At 43.0% G+C, this 24,061-nt stretch overlaps 1 protein-coding gene across 1 annotated transcript in view; it reads left to right on the forward strand.

Moving 5' to 3' along the window:
• The window catches only part of LOC124006807 (zinc finger MIZ domain-containing protein 2-like), a 40,907-nt gene that overhangs the window by 1,882 nt on the left and 14,964 nt on the right, over positions 1 to 24,061 (forward strand). Inside the window, exons 2-8 of the mRNA XM_046316974.1 lie at positions 18,735 to 18,787; positions 18,971 to 19,063; positions 19,940 to 20,054; positions 20,432 to 20,622; positions 22,518 to 22,689; positions 23,374 to 23,621; positions 23,735 to 23,921. Coding sequence (XP_046172930.1) covers positions 19,014 to 19,063; positions 19,940 to 20,054; positions 20,432 to 20,622; positions 22,518 to 22,689; positions 23,374 to 23,621; positions 23,735 to 23,921 — 963 coding nt within the window. The 5' untranslated portion in view covers positions 18,735 to 18,787; positions 18,971 to 19,013. The remainder of the gene's footprint in view (positions 1 to 18,734; positions 18,788 to 18,970; positions 19,064 to 19,939; positions 20,055 to 20,431; positions 20,623 to 22,517; positions 22,690 to 23,373; positions 23,622 to 23,734; positions 23,922 to 24,061) is intronic.

Here is a 24,061-nt window from a genome sequence, read left to right on the forward strand (position 1 = left end):
TGTGGACCAGGGGATCTTCCTACTTGTAGGACCAAACTAGACTAAGAGTTGAAAACAGACTAAATTGGAGTGAGTCAGACAAGACAACCATCTGAATGACCGGTCAGCACCATCCCAGGGACCTGTGCTGGTTCAGAGACTGAGGGGTTGAGGGATGCTGCTCCAAGTGATTTGGGGTCCAGCTGCAGCTAGGTGAGGCAGCTGGCTATCAGAGGTTAAAGGTGAGACTGTGACAACAGATGGCATGGGTGCCTATCAGCTGACCTGCTAGATGGAGTTCAAACCGGAGGTGGATGAGATTAGGCATATTCCATATACACGCATTCTGTACAGGGCTATGCGGAATATCAGATCTTTACAATGCCTGCATAAGTGTTGAACTCAGGAACCACGTCAATATGATACAATGATTTTGTAATCTGTAGGCCTGTGCTGAATTGCACTGTATACTGTATACCTTTCTGCTCAATGGTGCTGACACTGTCTATATTTAGGTGCAGGAACTCCAGAATATCTATGAGATAATATTATATAACCAAAAATGGGCAAGTGCCTTTCAGACCTTAAAACCTTTTGTGACTAGGGGGCAGTATTTTCATTTTTGGAAAAATAACGTTCCTGTAGTAAACAGGATATTTTGTCAGGACAAGATGCTAGAATATGCATATAATTGACAGTTTAGGATAGAAAACACTCTAAAGTTCCGAAAACTGTAAAAATATTGTCTGTGCGTATAACAGAACTGATGTTGCAGGCGAAAGCCTGAGAAAAATCCAATCCCGGAAGTGCCTCATGTTTTGAAAGCGCTGCGTTCCAATGCGTCCCTATAGAGCAGTGAATGGCCTATCAACCAGATTACTCTTTCTCGTATTCCCGAAGGTGTCTACAGCATTGTGACGTAGTTTTTACACATTTATGTTGAAGAATACCCGTAAGCGGCTACGTTGCGCAAGTGGTCACCTGATGGCTCCCAGAGTGACTCTCGCATAAAATAGAGGTAGCCATTATTCCAATCGGTCCTACTGAAAAACTAATTGTCCCGGTGGATATATTATCGAATAGATATTTGAAAAACACCTTGAGGATTGATTATAAACAACGTTTGCCATGTTTCTGTTGATATTATGGAGCTAATTTGGAATATTTTTCGGCATTTTTGTGACTGCAATTTCCAGGTGATTTCTCAGCCAAACAGAGCTATTTTGCCTACAAAAATAATATTTTTTGGGAAAAAAGGAACATTGGCTATCTAACTGGGAGTCTCGTGAGTGAAAACATATGAAGCTCATCAAAGGTAAACTATTTCATTGGATTGCTTTTCTGATTTCCGTGACCAAGTTACCTGCTGCTAGCTGGACAAAATGCTAGGCTATCGATAAACTTACACAAATGCTTGTCTAGCTTTGGCTGTAAAGCATATTTTGAAAATCTGAGATGACAGGGTGATTAACAAAAGGCTAAGCTGTGTCTCAATATATTTAATTTGTGATTTTCATGAATAGGAATATTTTCTAAGAATATTTATGTCTGTTGTGTTATGCTAATTATTGTCAGTCAATGATTACACTCCCGCATGTGAGATGGGGAGTCACTAGAGGTTAACCTCTTGGGGCTAGGGGGCAGAATTTTAACTTTTGGATAAATAGCGTTCCCAATTTCAACTTCCTGCTACTCATGCCAATAATATAAGATATGCATATTATTCATAGATTTGGATAGAAAACACTCTGAAGTATCTAAAACTATTTGACCACTTACGCGATGTAGCCGCCTACGGCTATTCTTCAACATAAATGCGTAAAACTACGTCACAATGCTGTAGACACCGTTGGGAATACGTAAAAAGCGTAACCTCGTTGATAGGACATTCACAGCTCAATAGGGACTGACTGGAACGCAGCGCTTTCAAAATATGGGGCACTTCTGGATTGGAATTTTCTCAGGCTTTCGCCTGCAACATCAGTTCTGTTATACTCACAGACAATATCTTTACAGTTTTGGAAACGGTAGAGTGTTTTCTATCCAAAGCTGTCAATTATATGCATATTCTAGCATCGTGTCCTGACAAAATATCCCGTTTTAAAACGGGAACGTTTTTTTTCTCCAAAAATGAAAATACTGCCCCCTAGTACCAACAGATTAATGAAAGTTTTAATTTTATAGTATTTTATTTGAATCTGGCGCGCTGCATTTTCCCTGGCAATTGTTCAGTTGAGACATTTGCGTCCCACCTATCCCTACAACAGACTTTTGACAGAACTCACGGGTCGTCTGAAAGAAGAGCAAACGCGCGATGGTGGTAGGCTATAGCAGTTATTTATTCAGACCCAAAGCCATTCAATCTTCATGAAGTGAAAGCCTTCTGCATCTAATTCAAGTCCTATATTATTCAAGCATGTCATGAGATTATCTTCACCAATGTTGAAAGCGAGGAAGGAATGAAGCAAAACTAGAGAGTGAAAGAGGATAATAACATCAGGGGGAAATATGGAGGAGAAAAAACTAACAAAACTAGGTACTACACACAAGATTTTTTGATTTTTTTTTTACTTGTAATTTCAGAAAATGTCCATAATATATCTGCCGTTAATACCGTGAGTTCTGTTGGCTGCTGTATTTAGCAAAACAAGGTCTTGCGTCCCTCTTCAAATAGTCTTTTGGTATAAGAAAAAGCAAAGAAAATAATGTCCAGCAAGCTATTCTCGTGTAGCTTTTCCTGTATGAGACTCCAAGAGCTAAGGAGAGGCAAGCAGAGCACAGTTGCATCTGTGTTGCGCAAGAGACAGAGGCTTATTTAATAACCCATAATTCATTGGCTAAATATAAGGCTAGTACTGCATTGAATGTATTACTTGAAAGAGGCTATGACATCTGTTTTTATATATGACTGTGCCTATCAATCTTGAAGAGGATGATCTATTTTGGATGCAATTTGAATGGCATTGATGGAGAGAGTGCACAGTCATGCACTGATTTAAAGCGACAACATTTGAGTGATTTAACTTTAGCTGTTTTAACTCTGCAGCTGCAATAAATAAAAAAGCAATTTGCAGTAAGAAAATAAGGTGACGCCTGAAAGCCAGATATAGATGTGTAGAGACGCGCATTCGGTCTTGATATTATTGTCGTGTCTTTGGCATCATTAAAGTGAAGACTTATTTTATCAAATCAATTCTCTGTAATTATTATTGCTTGGTGAAACTAATCATGTAAATGCTATCAACCAGGAAGTCGGGGAACAAGTCAAATCTTCATATTATAAAGTTATTATCTTCCTAATATAACTTTTCAGATATTTTAATATCTGACCAATTAGTCTTCTAATTAATGAATCATTCTTTACCTCACATTAGTCTCATTCCAAACGTCGAATTTGTTGGTTATCAGCACGAACCCAGTCTTTGCTAGCGTAGCCTAGTGGCTAGAGCGTTGGACTAGTAACCGGAAGGTTGCGAGTTCAAACCCCCGAGCTGACAAGGTACAAATCTGTCATTCTGTCCCTGAACAGGCAGTTAACCCACTGTTCCCAGGCCGTCATTGAAAATAAGAATGTGTTCTTAACTGACTTGCCTAGTTAAATAAAGGTAAAATAAAAAAAATTAAACATCAATTGTCTTAATCATTTATTTACTAACTAAATAATCACAGAAATGCATAAACAAACAATATATATGGGTGTGGACTGAGAAGGCCGGGAAAGACGAGTCACTACACAGCTGATAATTATAATAATTGAAATGCTAATCCTTTGCACATGAACGCTCACTCATTCGGGAATAATTGCAATCAATATATATTTACGCTCAGTGTGTCGGCGTGATCTCTGTTGGAATCGTCCGTCTTTCTGTTGGAAAGTTCATCCTCCCCTCACTCTCTTCCACTAAGTCTTTGGTTAGAATGGATACTTCAGAGAAACATTCAGAAATGTTCTTATAGAATAGGTGTTTCGGCGGTTGTCGGTCTTCGCATTGTCGACAAATTCTAGCTGCAGACTAGTAATTAGTATCGAAGATTTGCTCTTATACTGTCGGTATCGATAGTCTCAGAGTTTAATCATATCCACCAGTGTAGCCAATGCTCCATGTGGTTTGGTTAGGATTTCAACAACCGAGGAATGCATGGTCTCTACTCAAATCTTAGTCCTCTCGGTAATCGTGGTGCGCGTGGTCTGCAGATGATTTGTCTAGGTGAGGTTTTTATTCTGAACATCAGAAAAGGCTGTCCCATGACGCCAGATCAATGTCCGTGCTCATGGGGTAGGCCAATGACTTAGTTACATTTGAAAGGGAATCGGATTATCTTCCATTAACTTAGAACTACCGGTCCCGGATCTGGTATATTTGTCATCAGCAACGCTGAATAGCATAGCGCAACAGTCCAAAAATATTACTAGAAAATATTCATATTCATGAAATCACAAGTGAAATAAAGCGAAACACAGCTTAGCCTTTTGTTAATCACCCTGTTGTCTCAGATTTTTGACATTATGCTTTACAGTGAAGGCAATGCAAGCGTTTGTAAGATTATCGATAGCCTAGCATAGCATTATGTACACTTAGCATCAGGAAGCTTGGTCACGAAAATCAGAAAAGCAATCAGATGAACCGTTTACCTTTGATCTTCGGATGTTTTCACTCACGAGACTCCCAGTTAGACAGCAAATGTTCATTTTGTTCCATAAAGATATTTTTTACATCCAAATACCTCCGTTAGTTTGGTGCGTTATTCCCAGGAATCCACCGGAAAGAGCGGTCACGACAAGGCAGACACAAATTCCAAATTATATCCATTTTGTCGACAGAAACATGGCAAACGTTTTTTTATAATCATTCCTCAAGGTGTTCTTCAAATATCTATTCAATAATATATCAACCGGGACAGTTGGCTTTTCGGAGGAGCAATGGCCACCTCTCTCTCACTCAGAGCCCCCACCTGACCACTTACGTAATGTGGTCATTCACGCTCATTCTTCAAACTAAAGGCCTGAAACTATGTCTAAAGGCTGTAGACGCCTTAGGGAAGCCATAGAAAAAGGAATCTGGTTGATATCCCTTTCAATGATCAATAGGGATGCATAGGAACACAGAGCTTTCAAAATAAGAGTCACTTCCTGATTGGATTTTTCTCAGGCTTTTGCCTGCAATATCAGTTCTGTTATACTCACAGACAATATTTTTACAGTTTTGGAAACTTTAGAGTGTTTTCTATCCCAAGCTGTCAATTATATGCATATTCTAGCATCTGTTCCTGAGAAATCGCCCATTTACTTTGGGAACGTTATTTTTCCAAAAATAAAAATGGTGCCCCCTAGCAGTTTAAAATCACATTACATAATTTCACAAATAGTTTAATCTTTACTCATTCATTTTATACAATAATTAGATGCAAATCTCATAACGGAGACTCTTGTATAAACAGAGTAATGTGATGTGGCTGTGTTGTCTCTCATGCGGTCACAAACATTAGACAAAATGGACCGGTCGTAGCTGGATTCTCCACCGACCGTTTACACATTCTCCAAAACATGGAAAATTGTTCAGTTTAAGTTTTGTGAGGTAGAAGAAGTTCCTTTGTTCTACTGTGAACCCTCTCTCTATACTGCATTGCCCGGGGGAAGAGTCATGTCTGTAGCATAGGCCTAACTGTCACAAAGTTACCATGATGGGTCTACATGTATTGTGACCTGCGCTCCATACTGAGATGGTAGGTCTACATGCATTGCGACCTGCGCTCCATACTGAGATGGTATGTCTACATGCATTGTGACCTGCGCTCTATACTGAGATGGTAGGTCTACATGCATTGTGACCTGCGCTCCATACTGAGATGGTAGGTCTACATGCATTGTGACCTGCGCTCCATACTGAGATGGTATGTCTACATGAATTGTGAACTGCGCTCCATACTGAGATGGTATGTCTACATGCATTGTGACCTGCGCTCCATACTGAGATGGTAGGTCTACATGAATTGTGACCTGCGCTCCATACTGAGATGGTATGTCTACATGCATTGTGGCCTGCGCTCCATACTGAGATGGTATGTCTACATGCATTGTGGCCTGCGCTCCATACTGAGATGGTATGTCTACATGCATTGTGACCTGCGCTCCATACTGAGATGGTAGGTCTACATGTATTGTGACCTGCGCTCCATACTGAGATGGTATGTCTACATGTATTGTGGCCTGCGCTCCATACTGAGATGGTATGTCTACATGCATTGTGACCTGCGCTCCATACTGAGATGGTAGGTCTACATGTATTGTGACCTGCGCTCCATACTGAGATGGTATGTCTACATGCATTGTGGCCTGCGCTCCATACTGAGATGGTATGTCTACATGCATTGTGACCTGCGCTCCATACTGAGATGGTAGGTCTACATGCATTGTGACCTGCGCTCCATACTGAGATGGTATGTCTACATGCATTGTGACCTGCGCTCCATACTGAGATGGTAGGTCTACATGCATTGTGAACTGCGCTCCATACTGAGATGGTATGTCTACATGCATTGTGGCCTGCGCTCCATACTGAGCTGGTAGGTCTACATGCATTGTGAACTGCGCTCCATACTGAGATGGTATGTCTACATGCATTGTGACCTGCGCTCCATACTGAGATGGTAGGTCTACATGTATTGTGAACTGCGCTCCATGCTGAGATGGTAGGTCTACATGCATTGCGACCTGCGCTCCATACTGAGATGGTAGGTCTACATGCATTGTGACCTGCGCTCCATACTGAGATGGTAGGTCTACATGTATTGTGACCTGCGCTCCATACTGAGATGGTAGGTCTACATGCATTGTGACCTGCGCTCCATACTGAGATGGTAGGTCTACATGCATTGTGACCTGCGCTCCATACTGAGATGGTAGGTCTACATGTATTGTGAACTGCGCTCCATGCTGAGATGGTAGGTCTACATGCATTGCGACCTGCGCTCCATACTGAGATGGTAGGTCTACATGCATTGTGACCTGCGCTCCATACTGAGATGGTATGTCTACATGCATTGTGACCTGCGCTCCATACTGAGATGGTAGGTCTACATGTATTGTGACCTGCGCTCCATACTGAGATGGTATGTCTACATGCATTGTGACCTGCGCTCCATACTGAGATGGTAGGTCTACATGTTGTGACCTGCGCTCCATACTGAGATGGTAGGTCTACATGTATTGTGACCTGCGCTCCATACTGAGATGGTAGGTCTACATGCATTGTGACCTGCGCTCCATACTGAGATGGTAGGTCTACATGCATTGTGACCTGCGCTCCATACTGAGATGGTATGTCTACATGCATTGTGGCCTACTCACACTGAGTGCGCTCCATACTGAGATGGTAGGTCTACATGCATTGTGACCTGCGCTCCATACTGAGATGGTAGGTCTACATGCATTGCGACCTGCGCTCCATACTGAGATGGTATGTCTACATGCATTGTGACCTGCGCTCCATACTGAGATGGTAGGTCTACATGCATTGTGACCTGCGCTCCATAATGAGATGGTATGTCTACATGCATTGTGACCTGCGCTCCATACTGAGATGGTATGTCTACATGCATTGTGACCTGCGCTCCATACTGAGATGGTATGTCTACATGCATTGTGGCCTGCGCTCCATACTGAGATGGTAGGTCTACATGCATTGTGGCCTGCGCTCCATACTGAGATGGTATGTCTACATGCATTGTGGCCTGCGCTCCATACTGAGATGGTATGTCTACATGCATTGTGACCTGCGCTCCATACTGAGATGGTAGGTCTACATGCATTGTGGCCTGCGCTCCATACTGAGATGGTATGTCTACATGCATTGTGACCTGCGCTCCATACTGAGATGGTAGGTCTACATGCATTGTGGCCTGCGCTCCATACTGAGATGGTAGGTCTACATGCATTGTGGCCTGCGCTCCATACTGAGATGGTAGGTCTACATGCATTGTGAACTGCGCTCCATACTGAGATGGTATGTCTACATGCATTGTGACCTGCGCTCCATACTGAGATGGTAGGTCTACATGCATTGTGGCCTGCGCTCCATACTGAGATGGTAGGTCTACATGCATTGTGGCCTGCGCTCCATACTGAGATGGTATGTCTACATGCATTGTGACCTGCGCTCCATACTGAGATGGTAGGTCTACATGCATTGTGACCTGCGCTCCATACTGAGATGGTATGTCTACATGTATTGTGGCCTGCGCTCCATACTGAGATGGTAGGTCTACATGCATTGTGACCTGCGCTCCATACTGAGATGGTAGGTCTACATGCATTGTGACCTGCGCTCCATACTGAGATGGGCTGTCTGTCCCCACCCTGAGCTTTGATGATTCATCACGTAGAGAGAAGGCAGAAGAACAGCTACATTTAAACATGGCTTACAATAACAGTTTCATGCCATTTGACCTCATGCTGTTCACATAATTTATTAGAATTGACCGATTTCTCAGTTATTTATCCTGGGAAGGGAGTGGTTTTGGGTGGTAAATCCCGCTAACCAGGTTCCTGACATTGTGTGTATCAGTGTCCTGAGGTCATTTCTGATTGCCCTTCCACCGGCTGCATACCCTTAGATACGTAATGACATTAAGATACCCAATTTAAATTCTCCCGACGAGTGAATGAATTGTGTATTGAGGACTTACTGCTGCTAGTAGCTCTACTCACACTGAGTGACATAGACAGGATATTATAAATATTCAAACCTGTGTGTGTGTGCGGCTCGGTCAGTGAGTCAGAAATGTGGGTGGGACTCCCTCTCTGACACGTAGCTGTTCTGTCTCCATGCAAAAACCCCTCAGAAAGAGTGACACAGCTGATGGAGGCACACACGTTGTCTATGTAAGAGGGAAAACAAGAGGCAGTGGTTGGACAATCAGGTGGTGTTTTGGTCTGGGAGAGATGGTAGTGTGAGGAGAGGGGGAAGGAGAGTGAACAGAGTGTTCTGTTCATCAGAGTGTTCTGTTCATCACACACAGTGCTGGAACAATCTGAGCTACTATTCCCCCACAAGCGCACACTGACACAAGGTTGACGGGGGGGGGGGGGGGGGGCAATTCCATGGTAACGGAATTGCTCTGAGACTCCGATTCTTTTTACTTAAAATGTGTGCCAAACAAACATTGATTTAAAAGTTTATCAAACATACAACTCTATGCAGAAGTACACTTTTTAACCATTTTTAAATTTAAAAAAACGTTTACTGGAATTTTGGTCAAATACATTTAGTCTCCACGTAAAAAAAAAAGTAACACCTTTTAATAATTCGTAGCAGATATTTAATGGTTAGGTTTCAATGATGTCTGCAGAAAGAATGGGGTGTCGGCTATGACATGACACATTGACTCTCTCTTGATCTGTCTTCATTATTGAACTACAGTAACGGAATTTCATGATGGGTCCCTGATTTGTACCACACACAAATACATAATTATTCATATGAATAATTCTCTTCATGGTAATGTATCCTAAATATATACACAAGGTAGAAATATGCAATATCTTCCTTAGTATATTTGGGTGTTGTTCTACAAACTGGCTATTATTTTAATGAGCTCTGCCCCCAAACAAGACCCAATTTGGTTGGTCCAGACCAAATCTGAACCAATTGTAGATGTCTGTTTCACAAATTTGGACATGAAAGTACAGTACAGCACCGTAGTGTACAGTAACGTATAGTTTAGGGCTGACCCCATTTAGTCGATTATTTGGTCACTAGGCTGTTGGTTGACCGGGAATTTCTTTAGTCAGAGCAGTTGCAAACACTTTTATTTTTATGCCTTATGTCTCGATTGACACCTGTCTCAGTGGACTAATCCGAGACCGAAGGAATGGCACACCAGTATCACCAGTAGTACATTTACCGTGAATTCCCACTTGTAATCTACAATATTTGTTTGATTACCATCATTTCTGTTAATACATTGAATCTGGGGCACAACATTGGTTTTTGAAGTGCGGGGGGGGGACATTATATAAAAAATAAGTACAAAAGTGTGTATATTTTATTTATTAGGGATGCACGATATATCGGTGAACGTATCGGAAACGGCCGACATTAGCTAAAAATGCCAACCCGATATTAAAAGCCGACGTCAAAGCTACAGTGCTATATAACGTAGGTACGTGATGTACACGTGTAACACATCGTTCCTAGCCTAGCCCACGATGTTTGCTGTGTGGATCGAGCAGTCACTTCAAAGAGTAAGAACATTTCAGCGAGACAACTCAAAGGCGAAGTCCACCAAAAGATAATGGGATTTATTGCCCTTGACAATCAACCGTAACTCTGTCGTGGGTGACGTTGTCTTTCGCCGACTGGTCGAGCACCGGTATACACTACCCCGTGCACTATTGTTCAGATGTTGCCCTACCGGAGTACACAGTAATAGCGTCACTGCTATTAGCTTCACGACATACATACTATGGAACGCCGTTTGGGTCTTTGCGTGTCAAAAACAGTAGCACTGTCAAAGCTGTACAAAAATGTCTGCAAACAAGCAAACCCCAGCCACGAACGATGTGTTGACAATTCCGCGTTGGTAATAAAGCATTAGTTGTTCAACTGCAACTTCTGGGGTAGCTAGCTTTAGCCTGGTACCTAGCTAGCACCAATACAACCAGCCTAAAAACAATGACCAGTAGAAACTGCAGTAATTTTCAATATTCTTAGCAATGATTTAGGAATCCTTGTGAGTAAGTATTAGCTAGGTTTCTACTTGTTGTTAGCCTATTGAAATTGACCAGCTAGCCAGCTACTTAACCCCGTTGCCCAAAGCTAATGTTATAAGCAGCCAGCTTGCTTCATCTGGCTAGTGAGGCTCGACCGGACCGGGTAATGTATTGTGTTGTGTTGCCAGCCACTATAAGGATTAGACACAACAGTGGAATTTGCGGTTTGCCTTCAAAATAAAAGTATGTCATTGACAATGACGCAAATTAATACAAATAGTAGAATTATGCCATACTTTTTTTTTGAAGGCTAACCGCAAAGTCCACTATTGTAGCTAATACTTGTGGCAAGCTTCATATAGATGGGTCCGACCACCATTAATCAACTAAGAACTGTCTAATAAATTTAGATGACACCTAGCTATGTAGTTAGCTAGGTAACTATAGCTACTGAAACAGATTATGTCGTTTTGTTTTTGGGGAAGAACATTGTTTGCATCCATCAGCTAGTTAGCTTTTTTAATGACCAGCACTGTAGGTGCGCGAGACAACTTTACCAGCATCATAGCATACGTATCGATGAATCGCTGTGACATATGGAATATGAGTTACTGTATAATAACTACATTTAAAAAATGTAAGCATCGCATTAAACTATTTCTATTTATTATAGATCCCCATTAGCTGCTATATAGATCCCCATTAGCTGCTATATAGATCCCCATTAGCTGCTATATAGATCCCCATTAGCTGCTCTATAGATCCCCATTAGCTGCTATATAGATCCCCATTGGCTGCTATATAGATCCCCATTAGCTGCTATATAGATCCCCATTAGCTGCTCTATAGATCCCCATTGGCTGCTATATAGATCCCCATTAGCTGCTATATAGATCCCCATTAGCTGCTATATAGATCCCCATTAGCTGCTATATAGATCCCCATTAGCTGCTGCCTACATTCACATATTTCACAACACTGTCCTCATATGCCCCTACTCCACCACTAACACATATCTACAGTACTGTGTGTGTGTGTGTGTGTGTGTGTGTGTGTGTGTGTGTGTGTGTGTGTGTGTGTGTGTGTGTGTGTGTGTGTGTGTGTGTGTGTGTGTGTGTGTGTGTGTGTGTGTGTGTGTGTGTGCCAATGTTTGTGTTGCTTCACAGTCCCTGCTGTTCCATAAGGTGTTTTTTTCTGGGTTTTTAAAAATCTAATTTTACTGCTTTCGTCAGTTGCTTAATGTGGAATAGAGTTCCATGTAGTCATGGCTCTATGTAGTACTGTGGAATAGAGTTCCATGTAGTCATGGCTCTAGTACTGTGTGCCTCCCATAGTCTGTTCTGGACTTGGGGACTGAAGAGACCTCTTGTGGCATGTCTTGTGGGGTATGCATGGGTGTCCGAGCTGTGTGCTAGTAGTTTAGACAGACCTCTTGTGGCATGTCTTGTGGGGTATGCATGGGTGTCCGAGCTGTGTGCCAGTAGTTTAGCCAGACCTCTTGTGGCATGTCTTGTGGGGTATGCATGGGTGTCCGAGCCTTGTGCCAGTAGTTTAGACAGACAGCCAGGTGCATTCAACATGTCAATATCTCTCATAAAAGTAGTGATGAAGTCAATCTCTCCTCCACTTTCAGCATATAAATGTACAATGCATATTATTAATATTAGTTCTCTGTGTAAGGCAGCTGTGCTGCCGTTCTGAGCCAATTGCCAATTGCAAAGTCCATTTTTGTGCCACCTGACCACACGACTGAACGGTAGTCAAGGTGCGACAACTAGGGCCTGTAGGACCTGCCTTGTTGATAGTGTTGTTAAGAAGGCAGAGCATTGCTTTATTATAGACAGACTTCTTCCCATCTTGGCTACTACAGCATCAATATGTTTTGACCATGACAGTTTACAATCTAGGGTTACTCCAAGCAGTTTAGTCATTTCACCTTGCTCAATTTCCACATGATTTATAACAAGATTTAGTTGAGGTTTAGGGTTTAGTGAGTGTTTTGTTCCAAATACATTGCTTTTAGTTTTAGAAATATTTATGGCTGACTTGTTCCTTGCCACACACTCTGAAACTAACTGCAGCTCTTTGTTGAGTGTTGCAGTCATTTCAGTTGCTGTAGTAGCTGACGTGTGTAGTGTTGAGTCATCCACATACATAGACACTCTGACTTTACTCAGTCAGTGGCATGTTAGTAAAAAGCAAGGGGTCTAACAGCTGCCCTGGGGAATTCCTGATTCTAACTGGATTATATTTGATAGACTTCCAATAAAGAACACCCTCTGTGTTCTGTTAGACAAGTAACTCTTTATCCACATTATAGCAGGGGGTGTGTTTGTTTTACTGCTATTATGTGACCTGCAGTCATATTCAGGTCCCGATTGGTCAAGAAACTTATTATGAAGTCCCCGACAACGCTGGGCAACTGTGCGCCGCCCTATAGGACTCCCAATCACGTTCGGATGTGATACAGCCTGGATTCGAACCAGGGACTGTAGTGACGCCTCTTGCACTGAGATGCAGTGCCTTAGACCGCTGCGCCCGTGTGTGTGCGCTAACTATTCAATTGTACTTGAATGTTTCAAAGGCCGCAAAAATGTTAAATATCGGTTATCGGTAGCGTTTGTTTTTTTGTCAAGGAAAATATTGGGTATCATTACAAATGTTGATGAACATTTAAGTGTTATGCATGGAACTTTAGATGCACTTCTCCTTGACGTAACCGCAGTGTCAGATTTTTAAAAAAAACTTTACTGAAAAAGCATAATCTGAGTATGGCGATCAGAGCCCAAACCAGCCAAAAGAAATATCCGCCATGTTGCGCAGTCAACATTAGGCAAAAAATAGCATCATAAATATTAACTTACCTTTGATCTTCATCAGAATGCACACCCAGGAATCGCAGTTCCACAAATGTTTGTTTTGTTTCGATTATGTCCATCATTTATGTCCAAATAGCTTCTTTTGTTAGGGCGTTTCGTAAACAAATCCAAACACGCGTTCAGGTCCGACGAAAAGTTCAAAAAGTTATATTACAGGTCGAAGAAACTTGTCAAAAACTCAGATTTCCCACTTCCTGTTTGGATTTTTTCTCAGGTTTTGGCATGCCATATGAGTTGCGAAATAAGTTCTGTTATACTCAGACATCATTCAGAGTGTTTTCTATCCAAATCTACTAATTATATGCATATCTTAGCTTCTGGGCCTGAGTAGCAGGCAGTTTACTCTGGGCACGCTATTCATCCAAGCTACTCAATACTTTCCCCCAGCCATAAGAAGTTAAACACTGTTTTCCATACTTGTTCAATTAACCATAAACAATTAATGAACAAGCACCTGTGAAACGGTCGTTAAGACACGAACAGCTTACAGATGGTAGGCAATTAAGGTCAATTTTGAAAACTTAGGACTGTAACGTCGTTCGTCTGTTGTATGAAGAGAGTCAGACCGAAATGCAGCGTGTAGGTTATTCATGACTTTAATGAAGATAATCGCGGTACATGAAATAACTGTATATGAAAACAACAAACGAAACGAGAAACCTATTACAGCCTATCTGGTGACTACAACACTAAGACAGGAACAAACACCCACAAATTACAACGCGAAAGTCAGGCTGTCTAAATACGGTTCTCAATCAGAGACAACGACAAGCACCTGACTCTGATGGAGAATCGCCCCAGGCAGCTAAGCCTAACTAGACACACCCCTAATCAGCCGCAATCCCAAATAATACAAACCCCAATACGAATACAACATATAAACCCATGTCACACCCTGGCCTACCCAAACATATAACAAAAACACAAAATACAATGACCAAGGCGTGACAAGGACACTAAAGAGGGCTTTCTACTGACTCTGAAAAACACCACAAGAAAGATGCCCAGGGTCCCTGCTCATCTGCGTGAACGTGCCTTAGGCATGCTGCAAGGAGGCATGAGGGCTGCAGATGTGGCCAGGCCAATAAATTGCAATGTCGGTACATTGAGACGCCTAAAACAGCACTACGGGGAGACAGGACAGACAGCTGATCATTCTCGCAGTGGCAGACCACGTGTAACAACACCTGCACAGGATCAGTACATCCAAACATCACACCTGCAGGACAGGTACAGGATGGCAATAACAACTGCCCGAGTTACACCAGGAACGCACAATCCCTCCATCAGTGCTCAGATTGTCCGCAATAGGCTGAGAGTGGCTGGACCCTAACCCTCACCAGACATCTCTGGCAACAACATTGCCTATGGGCACAAACCCCCTGTCACTGAACCAGACAGGACTGGCAAAAAGTGCTCTTCACTGACGAGTTGTGGTTTTGTCTCACCAAGGGTGATGGTCGGATTTGTGTTTATCGTTGAAGGAATTAGCGTTAAACCGAGGCCTGTACTCTGGAGCGGGATCGATTTGGTGTTGGAGGGTCCGTCATGGTCTGGGTCGGTGTGTCACAGCATCATCGGACTGAGCTTGTTGTCATTGCAGGCAATTTCAACGCTGAGCGTTACAGGGAAGACATCCTCCTCCCTCATGTGGTACCCTTCCTGCAGGCTCATCCTGACATGACTCTCCAGCATGACAATGCCACCAGCCACACTGCTCGTTCTGTGCGTGATTTCCTGCAAGACAGGAATGTCAGTGTTCTGCCATGGCCAGCGAAGAGCCCGGATCTCAATCCCATTGAGCACGTCTGGGACCTGTTGGATCGGAGGGTGAAGGCTAGGGCCATTCCCCCCCCCAGAAATGTCCGGGAACTTGCAGGTGCCTTGGTGAAAGAGTGGGGTAACATCTCACAGCAAGAACTGGCAAATCTGGTGAAGTCCATGAGGAGGAGATTCACTGCAGTACTTAATGCAACTTAATGCACCAGATACTTTTGATGTTGACCCCCCCTCTTGTCCCAGGACACATTATTCCATTTCTGTTAGTCACATGTCTGTGGAACTTGTTCAGTTTGTTTCCGTTGTTGAATCTTATGTTTATACAAATAGTTACACACATTACATTTGCTGAAAATAAACGCGGTTGACAGTGAGGACATTTTCTTTGCTCAGTTTATTGGAGTGATCCAAATAGTTCACATAACCGTGGTTACCTATGTAACCTTCAATATCCCTATACCAACCCTACCTTGTCACAACAACTGATTGGCTCAAACGCATTAAGGAAAGAAATTCCACACATTTTACTTTTTAAAAGCATTCCAGGTGACTACCTCATGAAGCTGGTTGAGAGATGGCCAAGGGTGTGCAATGCTGTCATCAAGTCAAAGGGTGGCTACTCTAAAATATTTCAAATATAAAATTTAGTTTGATTTGTTTAACACTTTTTGGGGGGGGTACTACATTATTCCATGTGTTATTTCATAGTTTTGATGTCTTCACTATTATTCTACAATGTAGAAAATAGTAAAAATAAAGAAAAACCCTTGAATGTGTCAATTTTTGTGTGTATAGATATTTTTTTGATCCAGTCGGATAAACACACCAAACAACCTCCCCGACCACTCTGTTTTGTCTGCATGGTCGCAAAGCACACTTGTTGCCTCGTTTTGTATCACATTCGATGTGTGATAACTGGGGGGACAAAAATGTAAAATCAGAATGTGGGAGTTCGGGCGTTATTAGTCTTTTTCGTAGTGGACACATTGTTTGCAGAGCAACAACCTCGGCTACACAAAACAAGTTTTGGTTTATTTCATTCCATTTACAAGTTGTCAATGTATTTGTTTTGTTTTGAGCGTTCCTGTCGATGTTGATTAATAAGGAGGCTACCTGGCCTGCACGCAAATGTAAGCTTTTATAAATGTGCCCATTTGACGGGGATCTGATAGTATTGTATTTCTGATTTTCTTAACTCACCACCGAAAATGAGAATAATAAATTTTTTCTTCACCTCAAATAGCAAGTAAATGAACTCTGTGTTTTACATCCATTGAATGACAATAGTTCCTCGATGTAGCCTATTAGAACCATATTTTAGAGCTCTCTCCCTTTCAATAACCACTCCATTTGAACGGGGGGGAAATGTCATGCTCTGATTTGGTGGGAATGTCAGAAAATAGCGCCTCTCATCCCTCGCTAAAATACAGCTGTGTCTGTATGGAGGACAGTGGTGCAGAAAACTGAGGGTCCACAATATTTCATACAATGTTGCAAGTTTGTTAGCATAAACTGGCTGGACCAAATTGATAGTTTCATTTTCTTTGCAGACAGGCCATGCGTAGCCAATGCGATTTGTTCTATCAGGATATTTTCTACCTGCAGGCTGCAATGTCTTTGTTTGATTTGTAGGCTATTTGACATAGTTGGCAATATAAGTGACTTTTAGATTTGCATAATTTTAATTCGGGGGAAAGGGAATAACTGAATGCATTCAACCGAAATGTCTTCCGCATTTAACCCAGCCCCGCTGAATCAGAGGTGCGGGTTGCTGCCTTATTCCACATCCACGTTACTGTCCCAAAGCTCTACCTGCCGCCACTTTAGCCGGTCAATTAGCGGAGTGTCGTAAAAAACACAACTATGGACTTTTCCCCTCATAGGAGTTTACTCTGAGATGAAGCGTAATTTACTGCGAAACAGAGAGTGGGATGGAGAGGGTGATCGAGGGGAAATTGTGTTGAAAGCCTGTGATCTCTCGGCAGTTAACGAGCTGTATGTGTGTCAGGGTTTCTATGAGTAAAATGTTGCGCCAGACACACGCAACGTGTGCATTCAACGAATTATGTTGCGCAATTTTAGAGATTAGAATATCTGTCCACGTTTACTTTTCCTCAGCCAACAAGAGTAAGGAACAGGAAAATCACTAGCCGATGTCTACCATCCCCCATAGTAGAAACATGTATATATTCTATTGGTTAGCTTGCTGCTCTGTGCGAGGAAGAAATAACCTATTCAAACAAACTCTGGACAGTTGTAGGACGATAGAGTCCATATTCATACAACCAGTGAGCTAAGTAAAATAAAACGAAAACAAACGTAAGAAGCAATGAGGCTCATGCAACAGATCAGAACATTTAGCTGAAAATGTTGATAAACTATTATTTATTCACATTATAAGCGCAGCGGTGATGCGCAAGTGTTGGCACGAGGCAGTAAATTGGCTACGCATAAATGTTAGTTCCATAATGCAATTAGCGGGACAACTTTGTCAAAAGCGCACGGCACCATGCGAGCTGTTTCATGAGACTGAGATTAAAATATCTGTTTAGAAATGTGGATAAAGGGGAGCTCTAAAGGTGCGACAACGAGCATGGGTTTCTAATATGACTAGGATTGTGCCTTTGGCTACTGGACAATGGAAGTTGATTTGAAAACCAATAGAACATGAGAGAAATAGGCTATACTGGTTTCAATGGCATTCTCCAGCCTATAAAATCATTTCCTTCGCGTTTGGTTGTATTTTGTCTAGGCTACTTTGAAGCAAGGTAAAGCCATGCCTCATAACGTGTAGTAAAACGTTCAGGTTTCAAACAAGTATGCTTTGAAAATGCATACTTCCCCCAGCCCATTGCAAAGTGTTGTGTGATGAGCTGAAGTCTTCCTGCCTACCTTTGCCTAAGCACTTGAATGGCAAATGGGAAGCGAGCTTCAATTACCAGTTGAGAAATAAAACTAGTAGCTCTCTTCAATCATGGCCATCCGTGTTTTTAACACACGATTGCATTTAGAGTTGTTGCGCAATGAAGGGGCTAATAAAAGCACGTTTTATTCTCCAGCAGTAAACAAACCGTAGCTGCTGCTCTCGCACTACATCGACTGGTATTTCAATCAATTAATAGGCAAAAATCTATTTTTTGCAATGGGATTTATTTTCTTCTCCCTGGCAATTGGCGGTGTCAATTTTATTTATCAGCTCTTAATATATTTTTTGGGGGCCCAAAAGCCGGCTATTACGTGTGTAGGCAGCAGCTTCATTTGCTGTTCTCTTGAATTCCTGTAGAAATCAAAGAGCTAAATTTAGACGCTGCTGCCTGCCCCTCCCTTCTATGAGAACCATTATGCCAGGCAGTAATAGGCTAACTCTTTCACTCTCTCACACACAGACCAACAGACAGACCGAGATACACACAGAGCAGAAGCTAAAGGGGAGAGGAAGGTAAGCATGTGTGTGTAGCTATGATGGTGGTGAAGTCACTGCTTCAGTTCAATGCCATGAGTCGATTTGATCAGCTTTATTTACATGATAACAAGAACATGATAATACATGGCATAATGAATAATTGCACGATTAAAATAATAAGAACACAACATACCGTTTCAATACTTCTCTCTCTCTCAGGCTGCCTGTCAGGGTCTCGTTGATCCCCCCCCCCGTTCCTCCGATGAACCCCCTCAACTCCATGAAACCCGGTCTGCCTCCCACTCCGCACAGGTACACACACACACTCTCTGAATGACTCCGAGAGGAAGTGCTGAGTGCATTGTCCTCAGACAAATCGCTAGTTGTCTTCTGGTTGGCTTTCACCTCTCTCGCTATTAGCTGGGCTCTGGGACTCAATGGCTGCTGGAGCGCTGGTTTCCTGTACCAGCGAGATTATGTCCTGTGATTTCAGTTGAGGGAGTGGAGGGTAACCTCAGCCCCCCCCCCACACACACACACACATACACGTACACACTCAGGGGCCTCCTCTTGTCAGCAGGGCCCTTACCAGTTTCTACATGACTGCTTTGTTGTTGTCATGGACATGTTGTGTAGTGTCTCTTGAGGATGTGCTGTGGCACAAGTCATTCAACACTTACAAAGACTCCCACTAGTTTTCCTCTTCAACAAACAAATATTCTAATGCAGGGGTTCCTAAAGTTTTCCACTCAGGCCTCCCTTCCAGCAGATAAAGTGTTGCAAATTTTCTTGCAATTCTATATATTTTGCATTGTCTAATGTGTATTCATGTGTTGAGTGACTAACATTACAGCAAAATATATGGGCTAAAAAAAACGTTAACTGACATGGGCAAGTTGATTTGGACATTTCTGACAATTTATAAATAACTCTAAGGTCTGCTATGACTAACACGATGAGGATTATACTAGTGTTTTCTACTGAAACCACTTTCAAGAGAAAGTTGAAATCTGGACTAAACTGATCCTAAATCAGCACCTGGTTTCTGACATGCTTGAAGCACAAGGCCCGGGTCTTTCACGATCAGTGCAGATGGAGAGGAAGCCACATTCACTGTTGAGATGCACCCTACTGCTGTACATGAATCCATCCCATAATGCCTTTGCTTCCTGGCTCTATCTTCCTTAGTGACGGTAACTTCCTGTATGACTCTGCCTCCTGGCAACAAGGCACCAATCAACAGCCAGGAGCACTCTCCGTGGTAACTACCGTCTGGGGCGTGACCAATCCCTCGCACAGCCAGGTAACAACCAGTCAATCATGGCTCTCATCCTTCCTTTCTCTCATCCATCCTTCATAACTGTCTCTAATCCATCATTCTATCATCCCCTCCTTTCAACCAGTCCATCTATTTATGTAACCTTGATTTATCAAGGAGAGCAAATATCTTTTGCCACGTTCCAGGTTGCCTACATAGCAGCTGTGCACCAAAACTCACAAGGCCTGAATGAAGTGTATAACTATCAGAATCTGCATCAATGGTATTGCAATATATGACATGACATTTATTATATGTAAAGCAGACAGTCTGGGACGTCACATGGCCTTTTTCTTCTTCTCTAACACTTTACTGTTTCCACTACCTCACTTTCTGTCCACTTTCTGTGTTTCCCCGTCTAGGTGTTTGGAGCGCCCATGGGTCCGGGCGGGAACTCTGGAGGGCACATGATGCAGAGCAGCGGTGGAGGTGGGGGGATGAGTCCCGGCATGAGCCACCAGTACCAGAGCTACGGTGATAAGGGCTACGGACAACCAGGCCTTTACGGCCGCCCCAACACCGCCTATAACCAAGCACCGCCATATGGACAGAGGTAAACATCTTTTGACTTGTTTTTGTGGTATATGTTCACTGTTTATTGGGCACCAAACAGAGTGAAATGTAGACTTACTACCTGGGAAGTGTTCACTAGGCACAAAATGGTAGAAAATGGACTGAAAGAGGGTCAGACTACTTGAACATACAGTTGAAGTCAGAAGTTTACATACACCTTAGCCAAATACATTTAAACTCGTTTTTTCACATGTCCTGACATTTATAATCAGAGTAAAAATTCCCTGTCTTAGGTCAGTTGGCATCACCACTTTATTTTAAGAATGTGAAATGTCAGAATAATAGTAGAGAGATTTATTTATTTCATCACATTCCCAGTGGGTCAGAAGTTTACATACACTCAATTAGTATTTGGTAGCATTGCCATTAAATAGTTTAACTTGGGTCAAATGTTACGGGTAGCCTTCCACAAGCTACCCACAATAAGTTGGGTGAATTTTGGCCCATTCCTCCTGACAGATCTGGTGTAACTGAGTCAGGTTTGTAGGCCTCCTTGTTCGCACATGCTTTTTCAGTTCTGCCAACAAATGTTCTATAGGATTGAGGTCAGGGCTTTGTGATGGCCACTCCAATACCTTGACTTTGTTGTCCTTAAGCTACAACTTTGGAAGTATGCTTGGGTCATTGTCCATTTGGAAGTCCCATTTGCAAGCAATCTATAACTTCCTAACTGATGTCTTGAGATGTTGCTTCAATATATCCACACAATTGTCCTACCATTTATTTTGTGAAGTGCACCAGTCCCTCCTGCAGAAAAGCACCCCCACAACATGATGCTGCCACCCACGTGTGCTTCATGGTTGGGATGGTGTTCTTCGGCTTGCAAACCTCACCCTTTTGGCGGTTTTGAAGCAGTGGCTTCTTCCTTGCTGAGTGGCCTTTCAGGTTATGTCGATATAGGACTCGTTTTACTGTGGATATAGATACTTTTGTACCTGTTTCCTCCAGCATCTTCACAAGGTCCTTTGCTGTTGTTCTGGGATTGATTTGCACTTTTCACACCAAAGTGCGTTCATCTCTAGGAGACAGAACGCGTCTCCTTCCTGAGCTGTATGACGGCTGTGTGGTCCCATGGTGTTTATACTTGCGTAATATTGTTGGTACAGATGAACGTGGTACATTCAGGCGTTTGGAAATTGCTGCCAAGGATGAACCAGACTTGTGGAGGTCTACAACTATTTTTCTGAGGTCTTGGCTGATTTCTTTTGATTTTCCCATGATGTCAAGCAAAGAGATTGGCCTTGAAATACATCCACAGGTACACCTCCGATTGACTCAAATGATGTCAATTAGCCTATCAGAAGCCTCTATAAAGCCATGACATAATTTTCTGGAATTTTCCAAGCTGTTTAAAGGCACAGTCAACTTAATATATGTAAACTTCTGATCCACTGGAATTGTGATACAGTGAAATAATCTGTCTTTAAACAATTGTTAGAAAAAGGACTTGTTTCATGCAGAAAGTAGATGTCCTACTGACTTGCCGAGTGGTTGAAAAACTCCAACCTAAGTGTATGTAAACTTCCGACTTCAACTGTATATAAGAAACGCACATTTTTGTTTGCAAACAATTTTGCTAAAGTTGTTCATTTTCATAGCCTGAATGAAAACAACCCAGGGCTCCATTCAGTCGGGCACATGGGGATAATGTCAATTGCATTTAATTCATTCCTTACGTTCTCTCAATTTGCATCCTTTCCCAAAACCATTCGTTGAGAAGCTGAGGTCTTTCCCTTCTGACCTTCTCATCCAATGGGTCTGGAAAAGGAGGCGAGGAGAGAGGACTCAAGGAATCAAGGAAATGCCATTGTTTATAGTGCTTGACCTTGGGAGTGAGTTCCAAAATAATTCTATCTCTCTGTCTGTGTATTTTAGTTACTCTAATAATGGTGGTGGCGGAGGAGGTATGGGCCAACGGCCTCCCTCTGACTTCACCCAGGCTGCTGCCGCCGCGGTTGCTGCTGCAGCTGCCACGGCGACCGCCACTGCTACGGCTACTGTTGCTGCCATCCAGGAGAAGCAGAACCAGGAACTGAACTATGGCCAGGTATGCGGCTAAGCCGCCGTGTGTGTGTGTGTGTGTGTGCGTGTTATTGTTGGGATGATAAACCCCAAATTATCGACAAGACCACAACATTTGGCTGATATCATGCACTAGCGCACACACACACACACACACACACACACACACACACACACACACACACACACACACACACACACACACACACACACACACACACACACACACACACACACACACACACACACACACACACACACACACACACACACACACACACACACACACACTTCAGACTCCAGGGACATGGCTTTGATTAGAGAGAGAACATAAGTCTTTTCTAGCAGACTGTTTACACGTCTCTGTCTCTAGGAAGAGAAACCACACTGTAAATCCTATAAGGAGTCTTCCATCTTTTCCTCTCCCTGACACAGTTTTGTGTATCAGGGTTGGTGTCAATTCTCATTGAAGTCACACATGATTTTCATGTAAAAATGCTAACACATTTCAAATAAATAGCTCCTCCTTTTCAGTTTGAGAATGAATTGAAAATATATGTACTTTTTTCTATATTTGAATTGGAATTTCTGTTTACTTCCTGAATTAACTGACTTCAATTCGAACACCAATTCTGCCACTGGGTGTGTTTGCTCTGCATTTTTATAGCATCTAGCCTCTCTCCCCTCTTCTCCTCTTTTCTCTCTTTAGATGGGTGGAGGCCCCTCCTACAGTACCCAGTTCCTTTCCCACCAGGGCCCCCAGCAGGGTGGCCCCCGCGGCCCCCCGGGCATGAGCCCCAGTGGGATGGTCCAATCCCGGCCCGGGCAGCACCCCTCCATGGGGGGCATGGTGTACCCTTCGCACCCCTCCCAGGCTCAGGGCCAGAGGATGCCCCAGCAACACCCAGGCTACCCAGGAGGCCAACAACAAGGGCTCAAACGCCCCTACCAATCAGAGGTACAGAGCTGGAAAACACATGGGTGCTTGCAAACACACGAACACACTTCACATAAATTGTTTACTAGTTGCCACACACTCATCCCTTCCATCTCTCCTCCGTCCCTCCCCCAGGGTTTCCCAGGCAGCAGCAGTATGGTTCAGGGGGGATGTCTCCGTACCACAGTGGCCAGCCCCTCCAGTATCCCCCTGGCCCCCAGCAGCACCAGCCCCAGTCCCCCTCGTACCACCCCAGCCAGCGTATGCCCCCGATGGGGCAGTACCAGCAAGGTCCACCCAATCCTGCGCAGTACTACAAGGTAAGCAGGGAGACCACAAACACTAGTTAAAGGAGTAATCAGCAGTTGCTACATACTTAAAAAACATTTGTTTCTTGAAGAACATAACTTCTAAATGCTCCACGGTCTTAGTTCAACTTTTGTACCCCATCAAAACTCAA

This window comes from Oncorhynchus gorbuscha, linkage group LG20 (assembly GCF_021184085.1).
Source record: "Oncorhynchus gorbuscha isolate QuinsamMale2020 ecotype Even-year linkage group LG20, OgorEven_v1.0, whole genome shotgun sequence".
NCBI classification, from domain to species: domain Eukaryota; kingdom Metazoa; phylum Chordata; class Actinopteri; order Salmoniformes; family Salmonidae; genus Oncorhynchus; species Oncorhynchus gorbuscha.